This window comes from Herpailurus yagouaroundi, unplaced genomic scaffold (assembly GCF_014898765.1).
Source record: "Herpailurus yagouaroundi ecotype Mexico unplaced genomic scaffold, PumYag 201, whole genome shotgun sequence".
NCBI classification, from domain to species: domain Eukaryota; kingdom Metazoa; phylum Chordata; class Mammalia; order Carnivora; family Felidae; genus Herpailurus; species Herpailurus yagouaroundi.
In genome coordinates this window covers 2363758-2389945 of record NW_024412432.1, presented here as the reverse complement: position 1 = coordinate 2389945, position 26188 = coordinate 2363758, and the positions used below count along the sequence as shown (strand labels likewise).

Sequence of the window (26188 nt, the reverse complement as noted above, 5' to 3'; positions counted from 1 at the left end):
ACCCCGGTTACTGCAAGCCTGTCTAGAAATGCAGGTACAACTGTCCACCACGGGTCTAGGGGATTGGTTATGGGTAGTCTCTACCATGGTAATAGCTGAAATGAACAATTTACTGGCCAAGCCTTCCCCCAAAAGCTGTAAGCCTTCAAACAGACTTCAGAGTTCCAGAACAGTTACATCAGACACAGTCTGTCAGTAAAATTTTTGTCTAAGTAAAGGATGGATTCCTGGTACTTCCTCCTCCATCATCTTCCCTGACATCCCCTTCTGATCTCTTGTATTAAGAAAAAGAAAAACAAAAACAACCCCTCACCTTCTTACTTTTTACTACTCTGCCCTTTTGTACTTTATCCTAGGAGAACTATTTGGCTCAATCTTTGAAGTCATTACTTACTATTCAGCTGTATTTCCTATTCACTCTTTTTTTTTTTTTTTAACGTTTATTTATTTTTGAGACAGAGACAGAGCATGAACGGGGGAGGGGCAGAGAGAGAGGGAGACACAGAATCGGAAGCAGGCTCCAGGCTCTGAGCCATCAGCCCAGAGCCTGACGCGGGGCTTGAACTCACAGACCGCGAGATCGTGACCTGAGTTGAAGTCGGACACTTAACCGACTGAGCCACCCAGGCGCCCCCCTATTCAGTCTTTTACTTTTTTTTTTCGTTTATGAGTCCCCTCTTTTAAAAACATAACCAATTTATTTCTATTTCAAGGATTTGACAGTTTCTCTTATTATTTTTAAGACATTAATTATCATTCCCCCGTTTTCTTTAAACCACTTGCTTGTCTTAGGTAATGTATCTTCTGTTTTGTGGCATTTAGTTCATCTTTCCTTATGGTGTTGGTTTTCCATCAATATCTAAGGATTTTTGTTTCCCCTCTCTGGAATTTGGGATTTCCCACTAGCCTCTCCATGACTGCTTTTTACCACAGCCTCCTCTGGTACTTGTGGAGAGGGTCAGGATGTATTCCTGGTTGGGGTTGCCAATAAATTGCACTCTGGGCATTGGAGCACCCCCAGAATGGCTGGGAATTAATAGCCATTTGATGCTCATTCCTCCTCCAAATCTTCTCCCTCCTTTCTGCTGGAAACAGGACACTTCTGTTGTGTCTTGTTTGAAGGCAGCAGATAAGGACTGCATGAGGGCCTAGCCCTTAGCTGCTTCTGTAAATTGAGGCAGTGCAACAGGCGGTCTTGTCGGCTGCCAGGTACCTCCTGCTCCATGAATCCACTCCAATGTTACTTTTACCTTTTGCAGTAGTTTTCTCTTGCAAGCTTTTTTGGGCTGTGATATTTTCCTTCAAAAATATCCCATAACCTGCCACTTGAAGTCTTTCTTGTAACTTGTGGGTCATCAAATGCTCCCTTATTTATTAGTATTATATATTTGTTAAAATTTCTCCATCAACGCTAAGAGTTGGGAGGATAAAGTGAATGCTAGGCCATGCATGAGTTTAGTTCACCACTTGATTTTGTCTCTTATATTACATTTTCATCTTACTCTCTTGCACTTTAATCTTTAGGATCTGGCCAAGTTCTCTACATTAGAGCTACTCAAAATATGGTCCTCAGAATCACCAGCAACAGCACCCCTATGAATGGGGCCAAGAAATCTGTTCCTTAACATCTTAACATCAGGTGATTCTTATGCCTACTGTAATTTGAGAAACATTGCTCCACACTACTTCTTCAGTAGCAGTCCCGAGAACTAGATGATTATCAATCTCCAGTAACAATCTGAATACTTTAATAGACATGATAGAACTATGTTTAAGATTTTTTGTTTTGTCTTTTTTGTTTTAGTTTAGCTATATTTTCTTGATAATCAACAATAAAATTCTCAGAGATAAATTTTCTGTCAAACTACACTAATGATTTCTTATGTGCAAACAGTTTGTCTTTTCTCCTCAAATAATTACCTTTTGCAAAATCCACTTCTTGTTCTTTACCACTTTCCTAAATGACTGAGGTCTCTTCAACCACAGGTATCTTCCACTATGATTTACTGTCTTTCTCTAACCACCAAGGTGGTTTTAGATTTAAAAATAATTGTGTTTTTGAGTCCATTATCTAAGTTTAATGAAAAGACATATTTAGCTTGAGTTGTAAATACCATAAAGTTTTGGAATTTATGAACTTACTGGGTGGGATTGGAGAAGGGAAGAGTTGTTGTGTGTATGTCTGTAATGTGGACTGTTTTTCATGTATATTTTGCACAGAATCTAGCAGAATATTTTGCATAGAGTATTAAGGGCCTGATGTGTATCTGAGAAATGGAAAAATAGTTACATGTACTCAATAAATCTAGAACTCTGAATGAAGCAGGGAGGTGGTGATCTTGCCCTTCAGCAATCCTCTCTGGAAGAACCTGTTAAGTCCAACTTTTCCCTCATTATGTTAAAATTTTTACCATTCTCTCATTACCTTAGAAGAGAGGGCTCAGAGACTATCACTGGCTACTAGGTGTATGGAAAAGACAATCCTGGCAACAAGGGCATTTATCAAGCACTGAAATTTATGGGATGCAGACTGTATCTCCCAATCAGGCTGAAAAGGTCCAAGAGAATTTTGTGAAAATTTCTAAAGTCTTTTGGGGTGCTTCGGTGGCTTAGTTGGTTAAGCATCTGACTCTTGATCTCGCTCAGGTTTTGATCTCAGGGTCGTGAGTTCAAGCGCTGCATGAGGCTCCATGCTGGGCATGAGCCTACTTTAAAAAAAAACCCTAAAGTTTCATATAAATTTCAGTAGCTTTTCAGTTGACCTACCTAAATGCAGGTCAACTGATAATGTTCTGAAGGGCTTCAAGGTGCTCACAGCCTTCATGGCTCCCTCTTTTGGTCTTGAGCTTGCCAGAGTGTGGAGATCCAACTTCAACTAGAATTAGGCAACACTTTCCAGACTGGAGTACACTAAGCATTATGTCTTGATTAATTGCCAGAGCAACACTTCCAAATGATTTTTGCACAAGAATTCAACTGCAGAAGGTTCAACAGTAACCATATACTGCTAGAAACATCATTCTCATGTGGCTATGTTGAAGTTTCCAAACCATCTGCAGCAAACCACAGAACTAACTACAAGATAAACTGATGATGCTCAGAAAGTCCAGAATGTCATTCCTTCTAGACGGTTTATAGCAAAGAACAGGAGAGAATTTAAACATTCTGTCATCGAATTGTTGATTTTAGTTGGTGGCAAGTGAAATTCTATTTAAAATGCTATGACAAGGCCATTTATCAGGCGTCTAAAAAGAATGCAAAAGGAGGGGCACCTGGGTGGCGCAGTCGGTTAAGCGTCCGACTTCAGCCAGGTCACGATCTCACCGTCCGTGAGTTTGAGCCCCGCGTCAGGCTCTGGGCTGATGGCTCGGAGCCTGGAGCCTGTTTCCGATTCTGTGTCTCCCTCTCTCTCTGCCCCTCCCCCGTTCATGCTCTGTCTCTGTCTGTCCCATAAATAAATAAAAACGTTGAAAAAAAAATTTTTTAAAAAAAAAAAGAATGCAAAAGGAAACCAAACAGATTTTCCTATTTTTTTTGTTCCTCTGACATTTTATGCATCAAAGTTATGAGATTAACTTTTATATTTTCTAAGAGACTTTTGAGTCTTTTGAAATGAACTTGAAACATTCAAGTAGCAAAAAGTGAAAAAAATGTACAGATGCCCTCTTTAAAAAAAAAAACAACAGATAAAAACAGAATAGCATTGTTTGTATGGTGTTTAAGTTTGAGAGGCCCTTGGCGACTTGAACATTTCAAGTCTTCCAAGCAGAAGGTAAGTAATGATAAAATTCAAGTTTCATAAATAATGGGAATATCTGCATTCAAGTGTACTGGAAAGTAGTTTGCCCACTATGCTATATTCTTATTCAACTTTTTTGATTTTTAAATCTTAGAAATGCACAGATAACTTCATATATATAGAGCAAATTTATATTGTTATGATGCATATTTTAGTTATTATTATAACTTATGACAGCATCAAATATAATGGCTCCAGCATGTTTGGCAGCTTTTTCAAATGTTATCATGATGGCATTTCACTACCTGATTTCATTAACCAGTTTCTAACTGAGACAAGAGAACACACTTGGTTGGATTTATAATTCACTAGAGAGCTGTAGATGTGGAGTTCTGAGTCTCACATAAGCTTTAAGGGATCCAGGTTCTTTTATGGATGGAGAACAGAACTTCCTGGCTTGAGGTCTTAAAAGTAGAACTTTAAACGCTCATAAAGAGACTCAAAAAGAATGCTGAGCATCAAATTGCTTTTTTAAATTCAATCTTCTGATAATTATAAATGAACTTAATTGAATTTCTCTAAAAATTCAACACATTCAAAAAAATACCTGTAAAAATTTCTTGTTGAATTCTAAAAATTAAGACTCCATAGTAAACACCATTCAAAAGAGCAAATTAGGACTGTATCAGATGTATCAGTGTCCAAAGGACATTCTACTAGCATATGCATCTCATATTCTTGGTAAATTCAGTTAAGAGTTCTACTAATTACATCAATGATTTGCTTTGACTAAAAATGTTTTTAAACTATTACCAAATTAATCACCATGTTATCCTTGATGCTACTGCCAGCTGGGGTGCCAGCATGGGCATCCTTCAGAAAACTGCTCTGTGCCAGGGAATGTGCATATTATTTTTTTTAAAACATACATCCTTACTGAAGAAGCAATCATAAACTCGGGAATTAACCTGCCCCACAAAATGACCCAATCTGGCACAGATGGAAATTTCTCAGATGTAAAGAGTATATTAGCTAATAGTTTCCAGCAGGCTTTCCTAATTGTGGTCAATGGAGTTTAGATGCCTTTCTGAACTGCTGTCCTCTTCTGTCCTGAGGGTGAGAAAATGAAAAGTACACATTCTGAAGAAAGAATCTGAAAGACCAGTATAGTCAAATAATGGGTACAGTGCAGAAAGACACTGTAAAGGAGAAAAAATACTGCAGAGTGCAGAGAGGAATCAATATTAAGCAATCTAAGGCTGATTAAAAATGATTTTTTTTCATGAACTACAACTGCCATTTTGGAAATAAGACCCTGTGGCAGGAAATTATTCCTTTATTATGAATATTATCTTTTAATTTTTGGTATTTTGCCAGCTAGCACTGTATTTTCATTTTTAAAAAGTCTAATTATAAAATTATGATGTATAGAAGAACATAGGGAATTACTATAACATCAACTATGCACTCATTGCCATGATTTCACAATGCTAACATTTTAGTGATATTTCTAGTTGATGTTTTAAAGAAATAAAAATGTTTCAGTTACAGTTGGAACACCCTCTCCTGTCTCATTTTCTCTTCCCCTTCCCAGGAGTTAGCACTCCCCTAACGATGGGAGTCCTCTCTGTCTAGTTTTTTTTTTTTTTTTAATGTTTATTTATTTTTGAGAGAGAGAGAGAGAGAGAGAGAGAGAGAGAATGAATCTCCAGCAGGTTCTGAGCTGTCAGTTCAGAGCGTGATGTGGAGCTTGATCTCAGGAACTATGAGATCATGACCTGAGCTTAAATCAAGAGTCACTCAACAGACTTAGCCACCCAGGCGCCCTCTTTCTGTCTAGTTTTAACACTTTTACTTTATATGTGTGTATTGTTTTGAGTGTTTTAAAACTTTATGTAATGATGACATTACAGGTATCTTTTTGCCACTTCCTTGCTATTCTGTTCTGTGGGTCTTTGTGTCTGGCTTTATATAAGTACCAAAGTGGCTTAATGACTAGCTTTGTAAAATGTTTTGAAATCAGGAAGGGTGAGGCCTCTAGTTTTGTTTCTCTTTTCAAGGTTGTTGACTATTTGGGGTCTTCTGAGATTCTATATGAATTTTAGGACTTTTTTAAAAATCTATTTCTGCAAAAGAAAAATGCCATTTGGATTTTAATAGGACTGCATTGTATCTATGGGCAGCTTGGGGTAGTATGGACATTTTAACAATATTAAGTCTTCCAGTCCCTCAACACGGAATGCCTCTTATGTATTTGTGTCATGTTTAATTTCTTTCAGCAACATTTTGTAGCTTCCGGTATATAAGTCTTTCATTTCCTTAAGTTTATTCCTCAACATTTTATTCTTTCTGATGCTACTGTAAATGGGTTTTTTATATAAAAAAAAATCTCTTTGTAAAACTGCTCACTGCTAGTGTATAAAACACAATTGATATTTGAGTATTTATTTTGTATCCTGTAACTTTACTGAGTTAATGTACTAGTTTTAATAGTTTTTCTGTGGAATCTTTAGGGTCTTCTGCATATAACATCATATCATGTATAAGCAGAATAAGCGGTCCTTTAAAATTTGGATGCCTTTTGGGGCGCCTGGGTGGCGCAGTCGGTTAAGCGTCCGACTTCAGCCAGGTCACGATCTCGCGGTCCGTGAGTTTGAGCCCCGCGTCGGGCTCTGGGCTGATGGCTCAGAGCCTGGAGCCTGTTTCCGATTCTGTGTCTCCGTCTCTCTCTGCCCCTCGCCCGTTCATGCTCTGTCTCTCTCTGTCCCAAAAATAAATAAACGTTGAAAAAAAAAATTAAAATTTGGATGCCTTTTGTTTCTTTGTCTTGCCTAATGGCTCCAGTGCTTCTAGTACTGTGTTAAAAAGAAGTGGTGAGAGAGGGTATCCTTGCTTTGTTCATGATTTTAGAAGGAAAAAATTTCAGTCTTTCACCATGAAGTGTGATGTTAGCTGTGGGCTTTTCACACATTGTCTTTATTTTGTCGAAGTATGTTCCCTGTATTCCTACTCTACTGAATGTTCTTATCATCAAAGGATGTTGAATTTTATCAAATAGTTTTTTCTGCTTTAATTGAAATTATCATTTGGTTTTGTCCATCATTCTGTTAATATGGTGTATTACACCAATTGGTTTTTGAATGTTGAACCAACTTTGCATGCTAGGAATAAATCCCACTTGACCATGATGCAGAATCTTTCTAATTGCTGACTTTGGTTGACTTGTATATTGCTGAGGATTTTTACACATGAATATTCATCAGGAATATTGCTGCAGTTTTTTTTTTTCTTGTAGTGTATTTATCTGATTTTGGTATCAGGGTAATGCTGGCCTCATAAAATGAGTTTTGAAGTGTTCCCTCCTCTTCAATTTCTTGAAAGAGTTTGAGAAGGACTGGTATTAATTCTTTAAATATTTGGTAGAATTCTCTAGTGAAACCATCCAGTTCTGGGCTTTTCTGGGCTTTCTCCTTCCTGTTGTAGATCTGTTCAGATTTTTAAATTTATGAGTCACTCTTGGTAGGCTGTATGTTTATAAAAAATTTATCCATTTCTTCTAGATTATCCAATTTGTTGCAATATAATTGTTCATAGTAGTCTCTTTTTATTTTTCTGCAATGAGTTGTAATGTCTTCTCTTTCATTTGATATTTGTTATTTTAGTCTTCTTGCTGATTTTCTTAGTCTAGTTAAGGGTTTGACAGTTTTCTCGATCTTTTAAAAAATCGAATTCTTTGTTTTTTTCCCATTCTCTCTTTAGTTTATTTCTCCTGTAACCTTTACTATTTCATTGTTTTTGCTATCTGTGGGTTTAGTTTATTCTCCTTTTTCTACTTCCTTGAAGTATAAAGTTAGGTTGCTGATTTGAGATCTTTTATTTTTATTTTTTTAAACGTTTATTTTTGAGAGAGAGAGAGAGAGAGAGAGAGAGAGAGAGAGAGAGAGAGAGAGAAAGAGAGAGGACACACGCACAAGTGGGGGAGGGACAGAGAGAGAGGAAGACAGGGGAACCGAAGCCGCCCGATGCGGGGCTCAAATTCACAAACCCTGAGATCATGACCTGAGCCAAAGTCAGGCGCTTAACCAACTGAGCCACCCAGATGCCCCAAGATCATCTTTTTTAAACAAGATGTTTACTGCTATGTACTTTCCTCTTAGTACTGCTTTTCCCTCATCTTATACATTTTGGTATACTGTGTTTTCATTTGTCTGAACATATTTTCTAATTTCCCTTGTGATTTCTTCTTTGACTCATTGTTCAAAAATGTGTTGTATAATTTGCACATATTTGTGAATTTTCCACTTTCCTTTTATTTTTTTTCAAGTTTTTTAATGTTTATTCATTTTTGAGACACAGAGAGAGAGATAGAGTGAGAGCGGGAGGGGCAGAAAGGGAGAGACAGAATTTCAAGTAGGCTCCTGGCTCTTAGCTGTCAGCACAGAGCCTGATGCGGGGCTCAAACCCACAAACTGTGAGATCATGACCTGGGCTGAAGTCAGACACCCAACCAACTTAGCCACCCAGGCACCCCTCTCCTTCATTTGTGAAGGATACTTTGCAGCATATAATAATCTTGATTGGCAGGTTTTTGTTTTAGCACTTTGCTATGTCATCTCACTCCCTTCTGGCCTTAATGTTTCTGCTGAGTAATCCACTGACAATCTGGAGTTTCCTTATATGTGTTACATTCCTTGTATTCTTGCTACTGTCAACATTCTCTGTCTCTTGACAGTTTAATTACAACATAACTTGCCATGGGTCTTTTTGGGTTTATTTTAGTTGGGAGTTTGAGCTTCTTGAATTTGGATGTCTAATTCCTTCTTCAAATTTGATAGTTCTCTGTCTTTTTCTCTCTCACTTCCTCTGTGACTCCCACAAAACATACAATTGGTTCACTTGATGATGTTTCATAAGCTCTATGGTTTAATTAACGTTTCATTCTTTTTTCTTTTTATTCCTTGATTTGATAATTTCAAGTGACATGTCTTCAAGTTAACTGCTTGATCAGTCTATTGTTGAACCTCTCTAGTGAATTTTTCAATTCAGTTATTTTTTTCTTCAGCTCCAGAATATCTGTTTGGTTGTTTTTAATAATTTGTATCTGTTGATATTCTCATTTTGTTTACACATTTTTCTGATTTCATTTAGTTGTTTATCTGTATTCTACTGTAGTGCATTGAGTTCCTTTAGGACGATTATTTTTAATTGTCAGGTGGTTTATTCATAGCTCTCCATTTCTTTAGGGTAGGTTTGTGCAAATTAATTTTGTTCCTTTGGGCCATGTTTACCTGTTTCTTTGTATGCCTTATTTTTTGTTGTGTTTTATGCAATTGAAGAAAGCCACTTCTTCTAGTCTTTATGCACTGGCTTTGTACAGGGGAACTTTCACTAATCAACCTGGTGAGAGAATCTGGGGGTCCTTTGAATCTTTTCTGGGGATGTGTCTTCTCTGGGCTTATGTAATTTCCCAGAGAGCTTGCCAGTTTTTCAGGAGTTTGCAATCTCTTCCTCCCTCTGGTGTTTGTCTGTGGTACTGCAGGTTCTCTGGTGCTACAACAAGCCACTAAGTTTTTGTTCTCTGCAGCCCCTCTGACCTTCAAAGTGGGCTGCTTCAAGTCAGGGGAGACAAAAACCAATCCCTAGGGTAGCCCCTTCAGAAGCTGGAACATTAGATACACATTCTACTCTTCTTTCCCACCCCCCAACCCACCCAGACAGAAGCTGTGAGTTGGGTGTTTTCTCCTTACACCAACCTCCATCTGCAGCACTGCCAGCTCCCTGCGGCTACAAAAAGCAGCGTAGGGCTCTCTAACATTCATGCTCTCCAGGTATTGAAAGTCTGCTCATTCCCCATCAGTGGTCAGAGTCAGGTAAGCTACCTGAGGCAGTCCCTCAGGCAGCCCCCCCAAAAGCAAGAACATTGAACATATTCCATTCTTTTCTTTCTCCCTCAAGGGACAAGCTGAAAGCTAGAATTTTCCTCCCAGTCCCACCAAGCTGAGCCAGCTTAGGGGAAGGGCCACAGTGGTTGGTATAAAATGGCTTTCTTACCATTTCAATATGGCCATTTTTGACTTTGAGCTTGCCTGGAGTATTATAACTTCTTAATTGGTTTCTGGAGTTTTCAAATAAAGGCTCTTTGGGTCATATACTATTGTTGAGTCAGTGTTTCTATAGGGAAACAAGGACTGGAGCTTCCTATTCTGTCTTGCTGACCTCACTCTTGAATTTTTTAAATGTTTATTTGTTTAGTTTTCCTCTTTTGGTAATAACTTGCTTATATTTCTTGTCCATTCCTTTAAAAACATTTTTTTTATTGGGGCACCTGGGTGGCTCAGTCGGTTGAGCGTCCGACTTTGGCTCAGGTCATGATCTCGCGGTCCATGAGTTTGGGCCCCATGTGGGGCTCTGTGCTGACAGCTCAGAGCCTGGAGCCTGCTTTGGATTCTGTGTCTCCCCTCTGTCTCCCCCTCCCCCCTCATGCTCTGTCTCTCTCTCTCTGTCAAAAATAAACATTAAAAAAAAATTTTTAAAGCAGGCTCCAAGCTCTGAGCTGTCAGCACAGAGATGAAGGGCTCGAACTCACGAACTGTGACATCATGACCATGTCAGATGCTTAACTCACTGAGCCACTCAGGCATCCTTCTTGTCTATCTCTATACTGGAGTGTTTGCCTCTTTATGACTGATTTGCAGGAGGATTATTATACTTTGTATACTAATCCTTTATCTGTTTTACAGGTTGCAAATTATCTCCCAATTCTGTGGCTGATGTTTTCCACTTAACAGTGTTTTTGTTTTATTGTTTGTTCTTAGTTGAGTTTTTTAAAAAATCGTCAACTTGACATATTTTGGGAGGATGGTGTAGAGTACATACACATTGCCTCTTACTGATGTTTTAAGTCTCTTACTAAATTTGTTTTTAAAGAAAATTTTTCAATTTTTTAATTATTTTTTTCAATGTTTATTTTATTTTTGAGAGAGAGAGAGAGAGCACAAGCAGGGGAGGGACAGAGAGAGAGGGAGACACAGAATCTAAAGCAGGCTCCAGGCTCTGAGCTGTCAGTGCAGAGCCTGACATGGGGCTCAAACCCACTTGTGAGACCATGATCTAAGCCGAAGTCAGACGCTTAACTGACTGAGCCACCTAGGTACCCCTCTTAATAAATTTCTATTATTCAACATTCATCTCAAGGTAAAATCAAAGTCTGCACCCGGCATGTAAACAAATGACTGTAAATGTTTTCTATGTCCCCCTTGGAATTCTTCTTATTACTTTTTAGGTATAATTTATATATGGACAACTATTACCACTAATGATCCACTTTTAGGACTTTTCCATCACTTCAAGATCTTTTGGGCTCATCTGCAGTAAATCTCTGTTCCTATCTTTAGCCCCAGGCAACAACTAATCTACTCTGTCTCTATAGATTTGCCTATTCTGGACACTTGGTAAAAATGAAATCATATAATATATGGTCTTCTGTGACCGGCTTCTTTCACTAAGCATAATGTTTTGAGGTTCACACATGTTGCAGTGTGAATCAGTAGATTGTTCCTTTCTTACTTAGGAATGGTATTCTACTGTGTGGACATAACATATTTTGTTTATCTATTCATGAGTTGATGGGTATTTGGGTTGCTTCCACTTTTTGTTTATTATGAATAATGATATGAATATCTGTATACAAGTGTTCACATGCTTAGTAGCCATTTGTACATATTTTCTGATGACATGTATTCCAATCTTTTGCCTATTTAAAACAATTTTTTAATGTTTACTTATTTTTGAGAGAGAGAGAGAGAGAGGCAGAGTGAGAGCCAGGGAGGGGCAGAGAAAGAGGGAGACTCAGAATCTAAAGCAGGCTCCAGGCTCTGAGTTGTCAGCACAGAGCCCAGTGCGGGGCTTGAACTCACAAACAGGGAGATCCTGACCTGAGCCAAAGTCAGACGCTCAACTGACTGAGACACCCAGGTGCCCCTTCCTATTGTTTTAACTGGGTTGTCTTATTACTGAGTTCTTCATATATTCCGGATAGGAACCCTTTATCAGATGCATAATTTGAAATTATTTTCTCACAGTTTATGACTTGCCTTTTCATTTTTTAAATGGTGGTAACAGACAATACTTATTTGTTTAATCCATCCAGTTAAGGTGGACCTTTGGATCATTTCTGGTTTTGAACTATTACAAAATTAATATTTGTATGAACATTTGTATACAAACATTTGTATAGAGGGGTGCTTGAGTGGCTCAGTTGGTTAAGTGCCTGACTTCGGCTCAGGTCATGATCTCACCGTTCATGAGTTCAAGCCCTGTGTCAGGCTCTGTGCTGACAGCTCAGAGCCTGGAGCCTGCTTGGGATTCTGTGTCTCCCTCTCTCTCTGCCCCTTCCCTGCTCGCACTCTCTCTCGCTCCCTCAAAAATAAATAAACATTAAAAAAAATTTTTTTAAAGAAATATTTGTATAGCAATATTTGTGACCACCTATGTTTTCATTTGTAGTGAGTAAATACTCAAGAACAGAGTTGGTGGGTCATATGACAAGTGTATATTTAACTTTATAATAAACTGCTACACTGTTTACCAAGTGGTCATACCACTTCACGATCTCACAGACAGCAGATGAGAGATCCAGTGGTTCTAGATCTTCTCCAACACATATTGATGTAAGTGTTCCCAATTTTAGTCATTTGAGGGAGATATACTTGGTATCATTTTTGGGTTTTTTTCTTGCTTAATTATTTGATTGTAGTAAAACATACATAATTGTTATCATTTTAATCATTTGTATTTGGTAACCATTCAGTGCCATTAAATACACTCACATGCTGTGTACCTGTCACCACAATCCATACCCAAAGCTTTTCAGTATCCTTAACATAAACTATAGAGCCATTAAACAGTAACTCCATTCCTTCCAGCCCCTGATAACCTCTGTTCTGCTTTCTGTCTCTATTGAGTTTGCCTCTTCTAGGTACTTCATATAAATAGAATTACACAATATTTGCCCCTCTGTGTCTGGCTTATTTCACTAAGCATGGTGTTTTCAATGTCCATCCATATTCTTGCATATATAAAAATTTTATTCCCTTTTATAGCTGAACAGTATTTTCTATTGTACTTATATACCTTGTTTTGTTTCTCCACTTCATGTTTCATTGATGGGAACTTGAAGTGTTCCCACCTTTTGGCTATTGTGAATAATGGTGCCATGAACACTGGTGTACGGAGAGATATCTGTTCAAGTCCCTTCTTCCATTTCTTTTGAATATATGCCTAAGAGTGGAATTGTTGGGTCTTATTTTAAGTCTATGTTTAATTTTTTGAGGAACTGCCAAGCTTTTCCACAGTGGCTGTACCATTTTACATTCCCATCAGCAAGACTATTCTTTCAGGAATCATCTTTATAGTTTGTTACATTCTCACCAACAATGCACAGGGCTCTACATTTTTAACTTACTTGCCAACATTTATTATTTTTCTTTTTTGTTTGTTTGTTTTTTAAATGACAGACCACGCTGGTACATGTGATGTGGTACCCATTGTGCCTTTGATTTGCATTTCCCTAATAACTAGTTATGTTGAACATTATTTCATGTGCTTATTGGCCAGCTCTATATCATCTTTTGAGACATGTTTAAACAACTCTACTGACCATTTGGGGTTTTTGTTTTGTTTTGCTTTTTATAATATATTTTATTGTCAAATTATTGACCATTTTTGAATTGAGCTTTTTGTTATTGTTGAGTTTCAGTTCTTTATATACTCTAGATTTTAATCCTTTATTGGATACATGACAAAAGTTTTCACTCATTCACTAGGTTGCCTTTTTGCATTCTTGATAGTATCCTGTAAATTCATAAAAATTCTTAATTTTAATGAAGTCCAATTTATCTACTTTTTCTTGGTTGCTTATGCTTATGGGGTCATTATCCAAAAAAAAAAAAAAAAATCACTGCCAAACCTAATGTCATTAAGATTTTCTCCAGTGTTTTTGTTTAAGAGTTTTATAGTTTACTTTAAAGTTCAGATCCAAAGGATCCTATAAGCTGAAGGCAAAGACAATTTGTGATATAGCTTTAATTGGCAATAGCTTTACAAAAACAAAAAGGACAAAAGTCCCTTGTTCCCAGCTTCTCTTAGTTAATAATTCGTTAAAAATGAAATGCTCACCAATGAAGACAACTTTGAATTCTCTTACACAGTGAAGAACATTTTGTAATGTGATTAGTTGCCTTTTAATTTGTTTGAATCTATTTGATTTGTTTAGTCTAGATTTTGGAATATTATGTTTCTTTTTTTTAAATATAATTTATTGTCAAATTGGCTTCCATACAACACCCAGTGCTCATCCCAACAAGTGCCCTCCTCAGTGCCCATCACCCACTTTCCCCTCTCCCCCACCGCTTATCAACCCTCAGTTTGTTCTCAGTTTTATGATTCTCTTATGGCTTGCCTTCTTCCCTCTGTTTGTAACTTTTTTTCCCTTCCCCTCCCCCCATGGTCTTCTGTTAAGTTTCTCAAGATCCACATATGAATGAAAACATATGGTGTCTGTCTTTCTCTGCCTGGCTTATTTCACTTAGCATAATACCCTCTAGTTCCATCCACATTGCTGCAAATGGCCAGATTTCATTTTTTCTCATTGCCAAGTAGTATTCCATTGTATATATAAACCACATCTTCTTTATCCATTTGTCAGTTGATGGACATTTAGGATCTTTCCATAATTTGGCTATTGTTGAAAGTGCTGCTATAAACATTGGGGTACATGTGCCCCTATGCATCAGCACTCCTGTATCCCTTGGGTAAATTCCTAGCAGTGCTATTGCTGGGTCACAGGGTAGTTCTATTTTTAATTTTTTGAAGAACCTCCACACTGTTTTCCAGAGTGGCTGCACCAGTTTGCATTCCCACCAACAGTGCAAGAGGGTTCCCGTTTCTCCGCATCATCACCAGCATCTACAGTCTCCTGATTTGTTCATTGTAGCCACTCTGGCAGGCGTGAGGTGATATCTCAGCGTGGCTTTGATTTCTGTTTCCTGGCTGATGAGTGACATTGCGCATCATTTCATGTGCCTGTTAGCCATCTGGATATAGTCTCTGGAAAAGTGTCTATTCATGTCTTCTGCCCATTTCTCCACTGGATTATTTGTTCTTCGGGTGTGGAGTTTGGTGAGTTCTTTATAGATTTTGGATATTGGCCCTTTATCCAATATGTCATTTGTAAATATCTTTTCCCACTCCATCGGTTGCCTTTTAGTTTTGTTGATTGTTTCCTTTGCAGTGCAGAAGGTTTTTATCTTGATGAGGTCCCAACAGTTCATTTTTGCTTTTAATTCCCTTGCCTTTGGAGATGTGTCGAGTAAAGAAATTGCTACGGCTGAGGTGAAAGAGGTTGTTGCCTTTCTCCTCTAGGATTTTCATGATTTTCTATCTCACATTCAGGTCCTTCATCCATTTTGAGTTTATTTTTGTGTACGCTATAAGAAACTGGTCTAGTTTCATTCTTCTGCATGTTGCTGTCCAGTTCTCCCAGCACCATTTGTTAAAGAGACTGTCTTCTTTTCACTGGATATTCTTTCCTGTTTTGTCAAAGATTAGTTGGCCATACATTTGTGGGCTCAATTCTGGGTTCTCTATTCTATTCCATTGGTCTATGTGTCTGTTTTTGTGCCAATACCATACTGTCTTGAGGATTACAGCTTTGTAGTAGAGTCTAACGTCTGGGATTGTGATGCCTCCCACTTTGGTTTTCTTTTTCAATATTACTTTGGCTTTTCAGGATCTTTTGTGGTTCCATACAAATTTTAGGGTTGTTTGTTCTAGCTTTGAGAAAAATGCTGGTGCAATTTTGATTGGGATTGCATTGAATGTGTAGATTGCTTTGGGTAGTATTGACATTTTAACAATATTTATTCTTCCAATCCATGAGAATGGAATAAAAACATTCCATTTGTGCCTTCTTCAGTTTCCTTCATAAGCTTTCTGTAGTTTTCAGAATACAGATCTTTTACATCTTTGGTTAGGTTTATTCCTAGGTATTTTATGGTTCTTGGTGTAATTGTAAATGGGATCAGTTTCTTTATTTCTCTGTTGCTTCATTATTGGTGTATAAAAATGCAATTGATTTCTGTACATTGAATTTGTACCCTGTGACTTTGCTGAATTCATGTATCAGTTCTAGCAGACTTTTGGTGGAGTCTGTCGGGTTTTCTATGTAGAGTATCATGTCATGTGAAAAGTGAAAGTTTGACTTCTTCTTTGCCAATTTTGATGCCTTTTATTTCATTTTGTTGGCTGATTGCTGATGTTAGGACTTCCAACACTCTGGTAAACAACAGTGATGAGAGAGGATATCCCTGTCCTGTTCCTGATCTCAGGGGCAAAGCTCTCAGTTTTTCCCCATTGAGGATGATATTAGCTGTCAGCTTTTCATAAATGGCTTTTATGATGCTTAAGTATGTTCCTTCTATCCCAACTATCTTGAGGGTTTTTATTAAGAAAGGATGCTGTATTAAGTCATATATGCACATCAACTATCTGTGGCCTTGGAAATACTGTTTGTATGTGTATGTATACTGTATGTATAACACAAACACATACACACTCTCTGAACTGAGTCCTTCCTTTGTTTGTGTATCCCTTACTGTATGTGTAGGGATTTTTACTCAGGGTCACAAGGGACGTTGCATGATTTACTGCCCTAAAAAGCTGAAAGAATAGTGATTTAAAAAGAAAGTTTCATAAAATTCACAAATTTGCCATGTATAAATAATCTCTTCACACAGAATATAACTGTAACTATGAACATGAATTTCCTAAGAATTATAAAATTTTTCTCTCATAACCAAACTGATACATTTTGAAACTTGAGAAGGGGGATGTTTAGTTTAACACCTACCGCCTTTGAGTGTTAAATCCATTAAGATGATTCTCTCGGAGTTCAGACACTAACGATAAAACCATCTGTAAAACAAAATCAGTTGCAGGCTAACTCACACTGCAAAACAGGATTACATCAGTTCTATTTTTCTTGGTGTGAGTGATATTTCCGTTGAGATTCCCTACTCTCCCCTACCCGTCCTCTCCTTGTTTTACTTTGTCAAAATGAAAAGAAAGCAGTGCCAAGTCACATTTACAAATAACTTGGATTTTATTTTTAATGTCTGTTATTCTGCATTCCAATGTAAGCAAATGAACAATAGATCATTAATTTCCTAAGAAAACCAAACCTGTTAAAAAAAAACCACATTAAAGTTAGCTTATTTTTTCTTGCCTAATTTAGTACTTTATCTTTTAAAAATTCTATTTATGTATAAAGTTTCCAAAAGACCAGAAAAGTTAACAAACATTATTTAGAAGAGTTATGTTAAGATCATAAGTTAAAATTTCTTGAATTTGGCTAAAATTCAAGGCAGAAGAAAACATAGCTTTAATAATAAGATGAGAATATATAACACTATTTACAACACTGTCATTTTTTGAATTTTTTGCTTTAACATAAATTCCTATCAGGAATTTTAAATACAAAATGCGTCCAACAGTAAAAGGGTGTGTTTACATTGTTTAAGGAAATCTCTTCTTCCAAAAATCTTTGAGAGAATAAATGAGATCTGTTAAGAGAAGAAAGGGGTTGGGTGATTTAGAATAACCTCTCCTGGTTTCCCTCTTTTTTCTCAGAATCTCCCGCCTCAGGTTTCTTCCTTATATGGCTATAAGTCTGCCCAAGGTAAGAAGAGATAAACAGAGAAAAGTTAAACATCTCTCCTGGAAGAGTGAAATATTTCCATTTACCCTTTTTGCTGATGGTACATTAAACAACAAAAATTTCAATACATTAAAAATACTCACATTTTTAAGCAAACCAGGATAGTAATCTGCAGGTGCATATCCAAGACCTTGAATAAAAAGACCAACTTCTTTTGTATCAAATTTGAATGCTGACAGTACATGAGATAGCAAGCCCTTAAAAAAATGAACAGAAAAAGTTATTAAAAGTGAGTGCAAGTGGCATGTGCCTATTACATATAATGCCTAGAACCCATGTCCTATGTAAATGCGGTGATCTCTATGAAAGGAATAACCTTAGTTTGTCCAAATACCCAGTTCATGTGGATTCAAGATATAAAGAAATAAGTTGGCCTTAAAATTATCATATTAAAATAGGTCATTTATTTTACTATTCTATTTTTTCTCTTTATTTTTATAGAGAGCAAGAGAGAGCACACAGGTGGGGGAGAACATCTGGGGGTGGGTGGGGAAAGAGGGAGAGAAAGAGAGAAGGAGAGGGGGGGATGGAAGGAGAGAGAGAGACAGCCAGAGAGAGGGAGAGCCAGAGAGGGAGAGGGAGAACCTCAAGCAGGCTCCATGCTCAGGGCAGAGTCCAACACGGGCTCAAGATCAAGAGATCAAGAGTTGGATGATCAACCAACTGAGCCACTCAGGTGTCCCCAAAATAGATCATTTTAAACAAATGTTAACAGTGAAGCAAAAATAATGAATGAACAATGCTTACCCATATGAAGAATGTGATCTTTATTGTTTTTAACTCAGCAAAATATTTTTATCAAAGTAGATACAATAATTTAACACATGACAAGGAACACACCACAAATTACTAGGGAAAGGTTATGAATTAATAAATGGTGCTCTGGGAAAAATATTTTAAAAAATTAGATTTGTACCTTATGTCATTCATTAAAATATACCTGAACTTAATGTAAATTAAAGGGATCAATGTAAAAATTAAGTAAGGGGTGCCTGGGTGGTTCAGCTGGTTAAGGGTCTGACTCTGGCTCAGGTCATGATCTCATGGTTTGTGAGTTTGAGCCCCGCGTCAGGCTCTGTGCTGACAGCTCAGAGCCTGGAGCCTGCTTCAGATTCTATGTCTCCCTCTCTCTCTGCCCCTCCCCTGCTCATGCTGTGTCCCACTGTCTCTAAAATAAATAAACATCAAAAAAAATTTTTTTTTTAAATGAATGGGGAAGAACTTTGTAAACTGAAAATTAAGAGTGCAAATCATTGGCTGTTCTAAATAGAAATAAAATCTTGTGTCTTCAGAAAATAATATAAGCAAAAACCTAGGAAGAATTTTAACAATAACATATAACCATAAGTAGTCAAATTCTTGTGCAAAATATCATATGACAAACACTAAGAACATACATAAAAAATGAGTATGAACAGATAATTCATAAGACAAAATACAAACGTGCAAGAAACACATGGATAAATTCTTCACCCTCATAAACTCAAAGGGTAAATTTAAGCATCAACATACCATTTTTCACTTAATGAATTAAAGATTTTTACAGACCTAAATACCAAATGCTCATCTGGGTTCTCTGAAACAGGTACTCTGTGTGAGCTATTAAAATATAAATGGGTATCCATATATCCTGCTGCTGTGAACCACACTGAGGCACCCCCAGAGAGTGTGAGTGGGTATAACACAGCCTATAACCCACCCCAAGCTTGGACTGCCAGGGCTATGTCTGCCCAGAGGTTTATAACCTGAACAAAGGCGCCTTATAGATTAATAGAGGCCTGCCTTATAGAGATCAACTTGAAAATATGTATTAAAGGTTTTTTAAAAGCATTCAGAAGTTTTAATGTACCTGGCACACATTTAAGGAAATAAACCTAAATATGATGATGGGGATTATACTCAAAAGATGTTCACTACAATGTTCTTTCTCAGTGAAAAATGTCTAACAGCAGAGACTAATTTATCATACCCTCATTCAGTGGCTCATTGTAAACCATTAAAATGTTTATAAAGAATTTATGAGAGCATTTTAAATGGTTATATTACAATTTTAAATGAAGAAAGGAAGATGCAAATTTTAATACACAGAAACAATCTCATCAATTTAAAAATAATCCACACCATACATGGAAATGAAAAAATAATGAAGAAACTATCACCAAATATTAATAGTCTCTGTGATGGTGCTATTATGGATATATATTTTTTCTTTCTTTCCTTTTTTTTTTTTTTTTTTTGTTCCTTTAAGAGAGGGAGAGAGTGCAAGCAGGAAGAGGGACAGAGGGATGGAGGGAAACAGAGAGACACAGAGACAGAGACAGAGAGAGAGAGAGAAAGAGAGAGAATATCTCAAGCAGGCTTCACGGTCAGCACAGAGCCCGACACAGGGCTTGATCCCACAACCCTGGGATCACAGTCTGAGCCAAAATCAAGAGTCTGACGCTCAACCGACTGAGCCACCCAGGCGCCCCTATATTTTTCCTTCTTTCTACTTTGGTATATTTTCCAGTTTCCTATGCATGTATGTGTACTATTTTTATACTCAGGAAAAAAAATTTACTTTTTGAAAAAGTGTTATACTTGGAAACATTTTGTTTTTTAGTAGTAGCTTTATTGAGATATAATTCATATACTATTAAGTCTACTCTTTAAAGTATGCAACTCAGTGGTTTTTCGTATATTCACAAGGAAATAAGCCACTTTATTTTTTTAACTCCTGCACTGCATTCTGTAAGTACACATTACAAGATAAAATAAACTTGTGTATATGCATCTAAATTTTTGAGTCCATACACATATACTTAGATAGGACTAAACCTAGGGAAATAAAATAATATAATAAATTTCACCTACCATCACACTTAATAAGCATTAAAAACACCAAAGGCTGACTCTCCCTCACTGGCTTGTTTGAAGCTACATAGGGCTGTAGGCTCTTTGGCCCCTCAAGACTTTACAATGTCCTACTCTCTCTGCCATGAAGGTTCTTCCAGACCTGTTTAAATGTCACTTCTTGAGGGAATTCTAACAGTTAAGACAACTAAAATTTACTGACTGCTTTCCATGTGTGAAATGTTGTGCTAAGTTCTCTAAGTATGGCATCTCAGTTAAAATCCCATAAATCAAATTTTTAATAAAAATTCAATTAAGCAAGTTTCAATTAAGCCACCTATAAACAGGTGGCTACTATCATTATAATTCACACGATTGACCCTTAAAAAGTTAAAGCACAAAGTACTACAGACCTAGTTGGTATAAAAAGTAATGCAGTGTATGTACAATAGAAGGAAACTGATTTCAAGGCTGCAACAGTTAAGAATCAGTTACGACTGTAGATCCTAAGGAAAACCATGCCAAGGCTTTCCCCTATAAATCCAGTGCCTCCCAGAAGCACTCACATCCTGGGCCTTGGACCAGTGAGTGGAGGCTGGCTTCCCAAAAGTGCAGGAGTTACTTTGGTAGCTGAGCCAATGAAAGTTAAAAAAAAAAAAAAATCTAGGACATTCAATAGATTCAGAGGGGGTGACCAGGAATTGTAACTAATTCCTGAGAAATATTTAAAGTAGCCATAAACAGTTCCCTAGACAGTATTCACAATGCCTGTATTATGCAAGCTGACTATAACACCTAAGGTCTTGGAAAAATGAAAACAACCTAATTGTCAGACCTGTCCTGGCCTAAATTCCCAAAATGATATGGGTATAAACTGATTTTTAAAAAATCAAATGCTATAAATATTAGTTCCCCACCCCACCTCTTGACCTGTTTAAAAAACAAAAACAGGGGCGCCTGGGTGGCGCAGTCGGTTAAGCGTCCGACTTCAGCCAGGTCACGATCTCGCGGTCTGTGAGTTCGAGCCCTGCGTCGGGCTCTGGGCTGATGGCTCAGAGCCTGGAGCCTGTTTCCGATTCTGTGTCTCCCTCTCTCTCTGCCCCTCCCCCGTTCATGCTCTGTCTCTCTCTGTCCCAAAAATAAATAAACGTTGAAAAAAAAAAACAAAATCAAAAACAAACAAACAAAAAACCCCATACTGTAATATTCAGTGTTGGCAAGGATGTGGTGAGAGGGGTACTCTGCTGTTGTTGGGAGCACAGATTTATAAAGCCTTTCTGGGAAGTCACTTGATGTTATGTAGCCAAAACCTTAAAATTCATATCCTTTTACCCAGTTATTTAATTTCCAAGAATATATCTTAATGAATGTTTTAGGTTCATAGGCAGCATTACTTATAACAGTGAAAAACTGCAAGCAACAAAAGTACTCCACACAACACTGAACTGGTTGAATTCATCATGGTTTATCCAACAGTGTGAATTACGTTGTAAAAAGATATTTAATGACAATGCAACAATTTAAAAAGCAAGGTGTCAAACTGTGTTTGATGTGATTTTAATTTTGTATGGAAAAAAATGCTAGGAAGAAATGTAACCAATAGTTAAAACGGATTTTTTTCTAGTAGTGATTTAAAATTTCTTCTTTAAACTATCTGCATTTCCAAAGTTTCTACTATTACCAAAGCTGGGGTTACTTACTCTATGGCCAAAACTTATAAGGAACCTCCCTATATCCACTCTACATGAGGCAGCTTGAATAATTTTTTTTATCATAACAATGCAAATCTGATTGGTCTTCAGCTTAAGATCCTCTACGGCTTACTTTTTATCATAAAAAATGTTTTGTAGGGGTGCCTGGGTGGCTCAGTCAGTTGAGCAACTGACTTCGGCTCAGGTCATGATCTCATGGTTTGTGGGTTCAAGCCCCGCATCAGGCTCTGTGCTGACAGCTTAGAGCCTGGAGCCTGTTTCAGATTCTGTGTCTCCCTCTCTCTCTGCCTCTCCCCCACTCTCACTTTGTCTCACTCTGTCTCTCAAAAATAAATAAATGTAAAAAAAATTTAAAAAATAAAATAAAATTACATGCTTTAACTTATGTCTGTTTTTCCCATAATTCCCTAATACAAACTGCTATGAGGGCCAAGAGAGTTTTATTCCTGGATAAAATAAGCATAGGTCCTGAGAAACAGCATACTGAGGTCTGGCTATGGTTACATAACTTCCAGACACCTCAAACTTTAGACCTTCAAATCTCTTTTTTAAAGTAAACTTAAAAACTGACAAGCAGTTCTCATTGTTAAGAATTTTTTTTTACTGCCACCTAGTGGCTACCAGAAAACCATTAAACACAAAACCATTCAAGATTCTGTAGGCATCTAACGCCTGGACAAAAATTCATTCCTACAGTCGTATGATAATTGATTCTTTTGTAAATGCCAACAGAGCAGTCTTGGAGATTCTCTATTTCAATCTTCTCATTTTACTAATGAACTGATGAAGAACTAGTTTTCTGAATACAGGAATCAATATCAACAAAAAGGACATGAATGTAAACAAACAGGCTCTGACTTGAAGGGCTTAAAGAAAAAGTGCAAATCATTCAATCATCCTGGCTGCGGTCTAAGATCCTTCAAGGGTGGAAGGTGCAGTAATGAACACAGCTGTGGGCAAAACATCTGAAGTCCAATTTTGATTCATGCAGGAGTTTTAGGAACTCTGCTAGTATTTAAAAAGCCATTTTAAAAATGCTTATACCATTTATGGTGAACTTTCATTAAGGAGAGACATTTTAAATAAACCAGAGGAAAATCCACTGCCCTTGTTTTCAGGTGCTCTTTTTGTCCTCACCTCACTGTATCTGCTCTATCTTGAACAGGCAGCACATTCACAAGCGGGTTAGGAAAGTTGGACCAATGAGGCTGTGGTTTGGCTCACTGTTGGGTTGTGGAAGAAGGGCTGTGGTTTCTGCTCAGGCAGAGGGTTAGGAAAGCCAAACTGTGGTCAATCTCCTTGAACTGAGACAAAGCACATATTTCATGCTTCTCCAAACAATTTCTTCATCTGATCATTAAAGTCTTTTAGAATTTCCATCACTTTGGTCTCTATTGCATCTAGCTCTTTATACATACTATAAATAAAAAACTGTTTAAACAAAGATCCCTTATTCATTCAACAAACATTTTGAGTGTGATCTGTATTCAAGCCACTCTCCTATGGTATTGGGATATGAAGCCCCTGCAGCCCATGGAAGGGAGATGGAGATGGAAACAGCCATAATAGAAGACAGAATGCAGTAAGTGCTACAACGAGGGGGTAAGACAATCACTGTGGGAACAGAGGAAGTAATGATTAATTCCAACTGTAGGGTTTCAGAGTGCTCCCAGAGATGATGACTTCTGAGCTGATTCTGATAGCTGGGTAAGGACAGCAAGAGTGAGGGGAAGGAGGCAGGGAAAGAGAGAAGATAGGCTGTGTAATGGGACGGACAGAGAAAACAACTAGGGAAGGAGAGAGAGAACTGGTGGGAAAGAACTATGGGAAAGGCCATAGTAGGCAGAGCAAAGACACATGGCAAATACTCCTGTCAATCCTCCTGCTCCCAGCCCTTGCTGGATGCCTCAGCACAGCTCACCCACTACCTCTCCCACCCCTGCACCACACAGGGCTTCAGCCCACCTGGTCAAACTTACTTCTCCTGGTCTTTCTCTTTGATCTCTGCAATCTGGTGACAGCAGACTCCCTGCTGGTCACCACATTCATCCTCCCCTTTCCCACCTCCATACCATTTCCTTATCCTGAGAAATCCAACAACCTCCACACATTTCTAGCTGCCAAAATTACAAATATTTTTCAAAAATCCATCTTTCTCCAAACTCCTGTTCCAGTGCCTGACAGGATGAAACTGTACTCTCCTGAAATCTCCATGGTACCCTATTTGTAGTTCTCTGACAGTGCCTACCAAGTTCTGCCTTGCACTGTAGTTACCTGTTTCCTCTTCTACTCATTAGCCCACCGGCTCCCCAAGAAAGGGACAGTCTTACTATCTTTGTATTCCTTAGAGCAAAAGCTAGCCCACTACACTGCACATAATAGGCATTCAATAAACACTAGCCTGGGGCGCCTGGGTGGCTCAGTAGGTTAAGCGCCAGACTTCTGTGGGTTCACCACCTTGGGCTCTGTGCTGACAGCTCAGAGCCTGGAGCCTGCTTCAGATTCTGTCTCCCTCTCCTTCTTCCCCTTCTCTGCTTGCACTTTGTCTCTCTCTCAAAATAAAATAAAGACATAAAAAAAATTAAGAAAAAAATAAAAATAAACACTAGCTTAATAAAATAAATAGAATGAATTGCTCATTTACAGTTACTGAACAATATAATCACTGCAGGATTCCTCTGTGACCTCATTACAGGATAAAATAATAAATTTTGACCAAAAAATTTAATCCTCAAGGTATAACACAACATGTTTAATCTTATCTTCTCTCAAGCCTTTACCAAAGCATCTGGTCTATCAGTTGTCGGCCAATAGAACTGCTACCATTTTGAATACTTGGCAGGTTCCTTTATTGCATAAAAATACATGTGCCCAAATACTGAATTAGTCACTTTTTTTTATATTCCCATGGCATTTTATGTAAATATCTAGTAAAACATTTATGTTATTATCCTGTTTGTTATACTTAAGTAATATTAAAATACCCAATTGATTATATCATTGCAAGTGATTTAGTTTCCTAAATTAGATACCATAGCGAAAATTGGCTAATTTTCTTAATAACACAATCTTAAATTATCATTGCCCCCTGACAAGAAACACAGTCTAGAATCTAGACTAACATCTAAGCACCACCTAAATATATTACTTCACTGAAAAAGAAGAAAAATCCTCTATAAAGTAAAATGGACCAGCAGTGCTCTGTGCATAGTACTACACAACAAAACAACAAAGAAGATAAATGTTACAAAACTTTAAAAAGCATATATTAAAGACCTGCCTAAATGGAAAGATATACTATAGCCTCAGCAAGAAAAATTCAATGTCATGAAGAAGTAAATTCTCATACAAACTCAATGGAGTGCCATTAACAATCCTAAATAGGTTTTTGTTTGGTGGGACTTCTGAAGCTTGTCTAAAACTCACAGAGAAAAGCAAGTACTCAAACATACGCTAAGGAAAAGAATAAAATTACAGAAACACACAGCATGACTCCATTTCCATGAAGTTTAAAAGCAGGTACACTAAACAAGGTGCTATTCAGGGACACATACACAAGGGGCAGAACTGCAAATTCTGCAAATTACTTCTGGATAAAGGTTCTAAGAGACAGAGTGAGATAAAGTGAATTAAATATTTTACACCATCGCAATGATTCTGTGCCTGTTTGTCTGAAGCACCCATAATACTGAGATTTCTCAAGGAAAAAATATCATTGTGGTGATGTAGTTTCACTGCTAACTCTTCTAAAATCTGAAATCCTTATCTAAAATTATAAGGCAGACTGTTTTCATATTATGATATAATGCAATACCCACTGTTGTTGATAAAACTAGAAAGAAATAAGATACAAATGCTTGAAGTTATTTAGAATCCTGTAAATTAAAAACACTTTCCAAGCTTCCACAGTATTTTTTTGTTATTTCTATAAATTAAGAATTAAAAAATATTTCAAAATGCAACTGGCACATGTAACTGGCATACCATCAGATACTAGCATAATTTATAATCCAAATCAAGAAGAAATGAGTCCTAAGTTAAAGATATGGATTTATTTCTAGTATGTTCTTTCTAAAAATCAGATGTTTAATTTAACATAATTTTGAGGGGCACCTGGGTGCTTCAGTTGGT

General features: G+C 37.3%; 1 protein-coding gene across 5 annotated transcripts in view; it reads right to left on the bottom strand.

Moving 5' to 3' along the window:
- The window catches only part of FANCC (FA complementation group C), a 280802-nt gene that overhangs the window by 68330 nt on the left and 186284 nt on the right, over positions 1 to 26188 (bottom strand). For all 5 annotated transcript variants that reach the window (XM_040450237.1, XM_040450236.1, XM_040450240.1 and 2 more), the window contains 2 exons: positions 17597 to 17710; positions 16647 to 16711 (listed from right to left, as the gene is read on the bottom strand). In XM_040450237.1, the coding sequence (XP_040306171.1) occupies positions 16647 to 16711; positions 17597 to 17710 (179 nt within the window). The remainder of the gene's footprint in view (positions 1 to 16646; positions 16712 to 17596; positions 17711 to 26188) is intronic.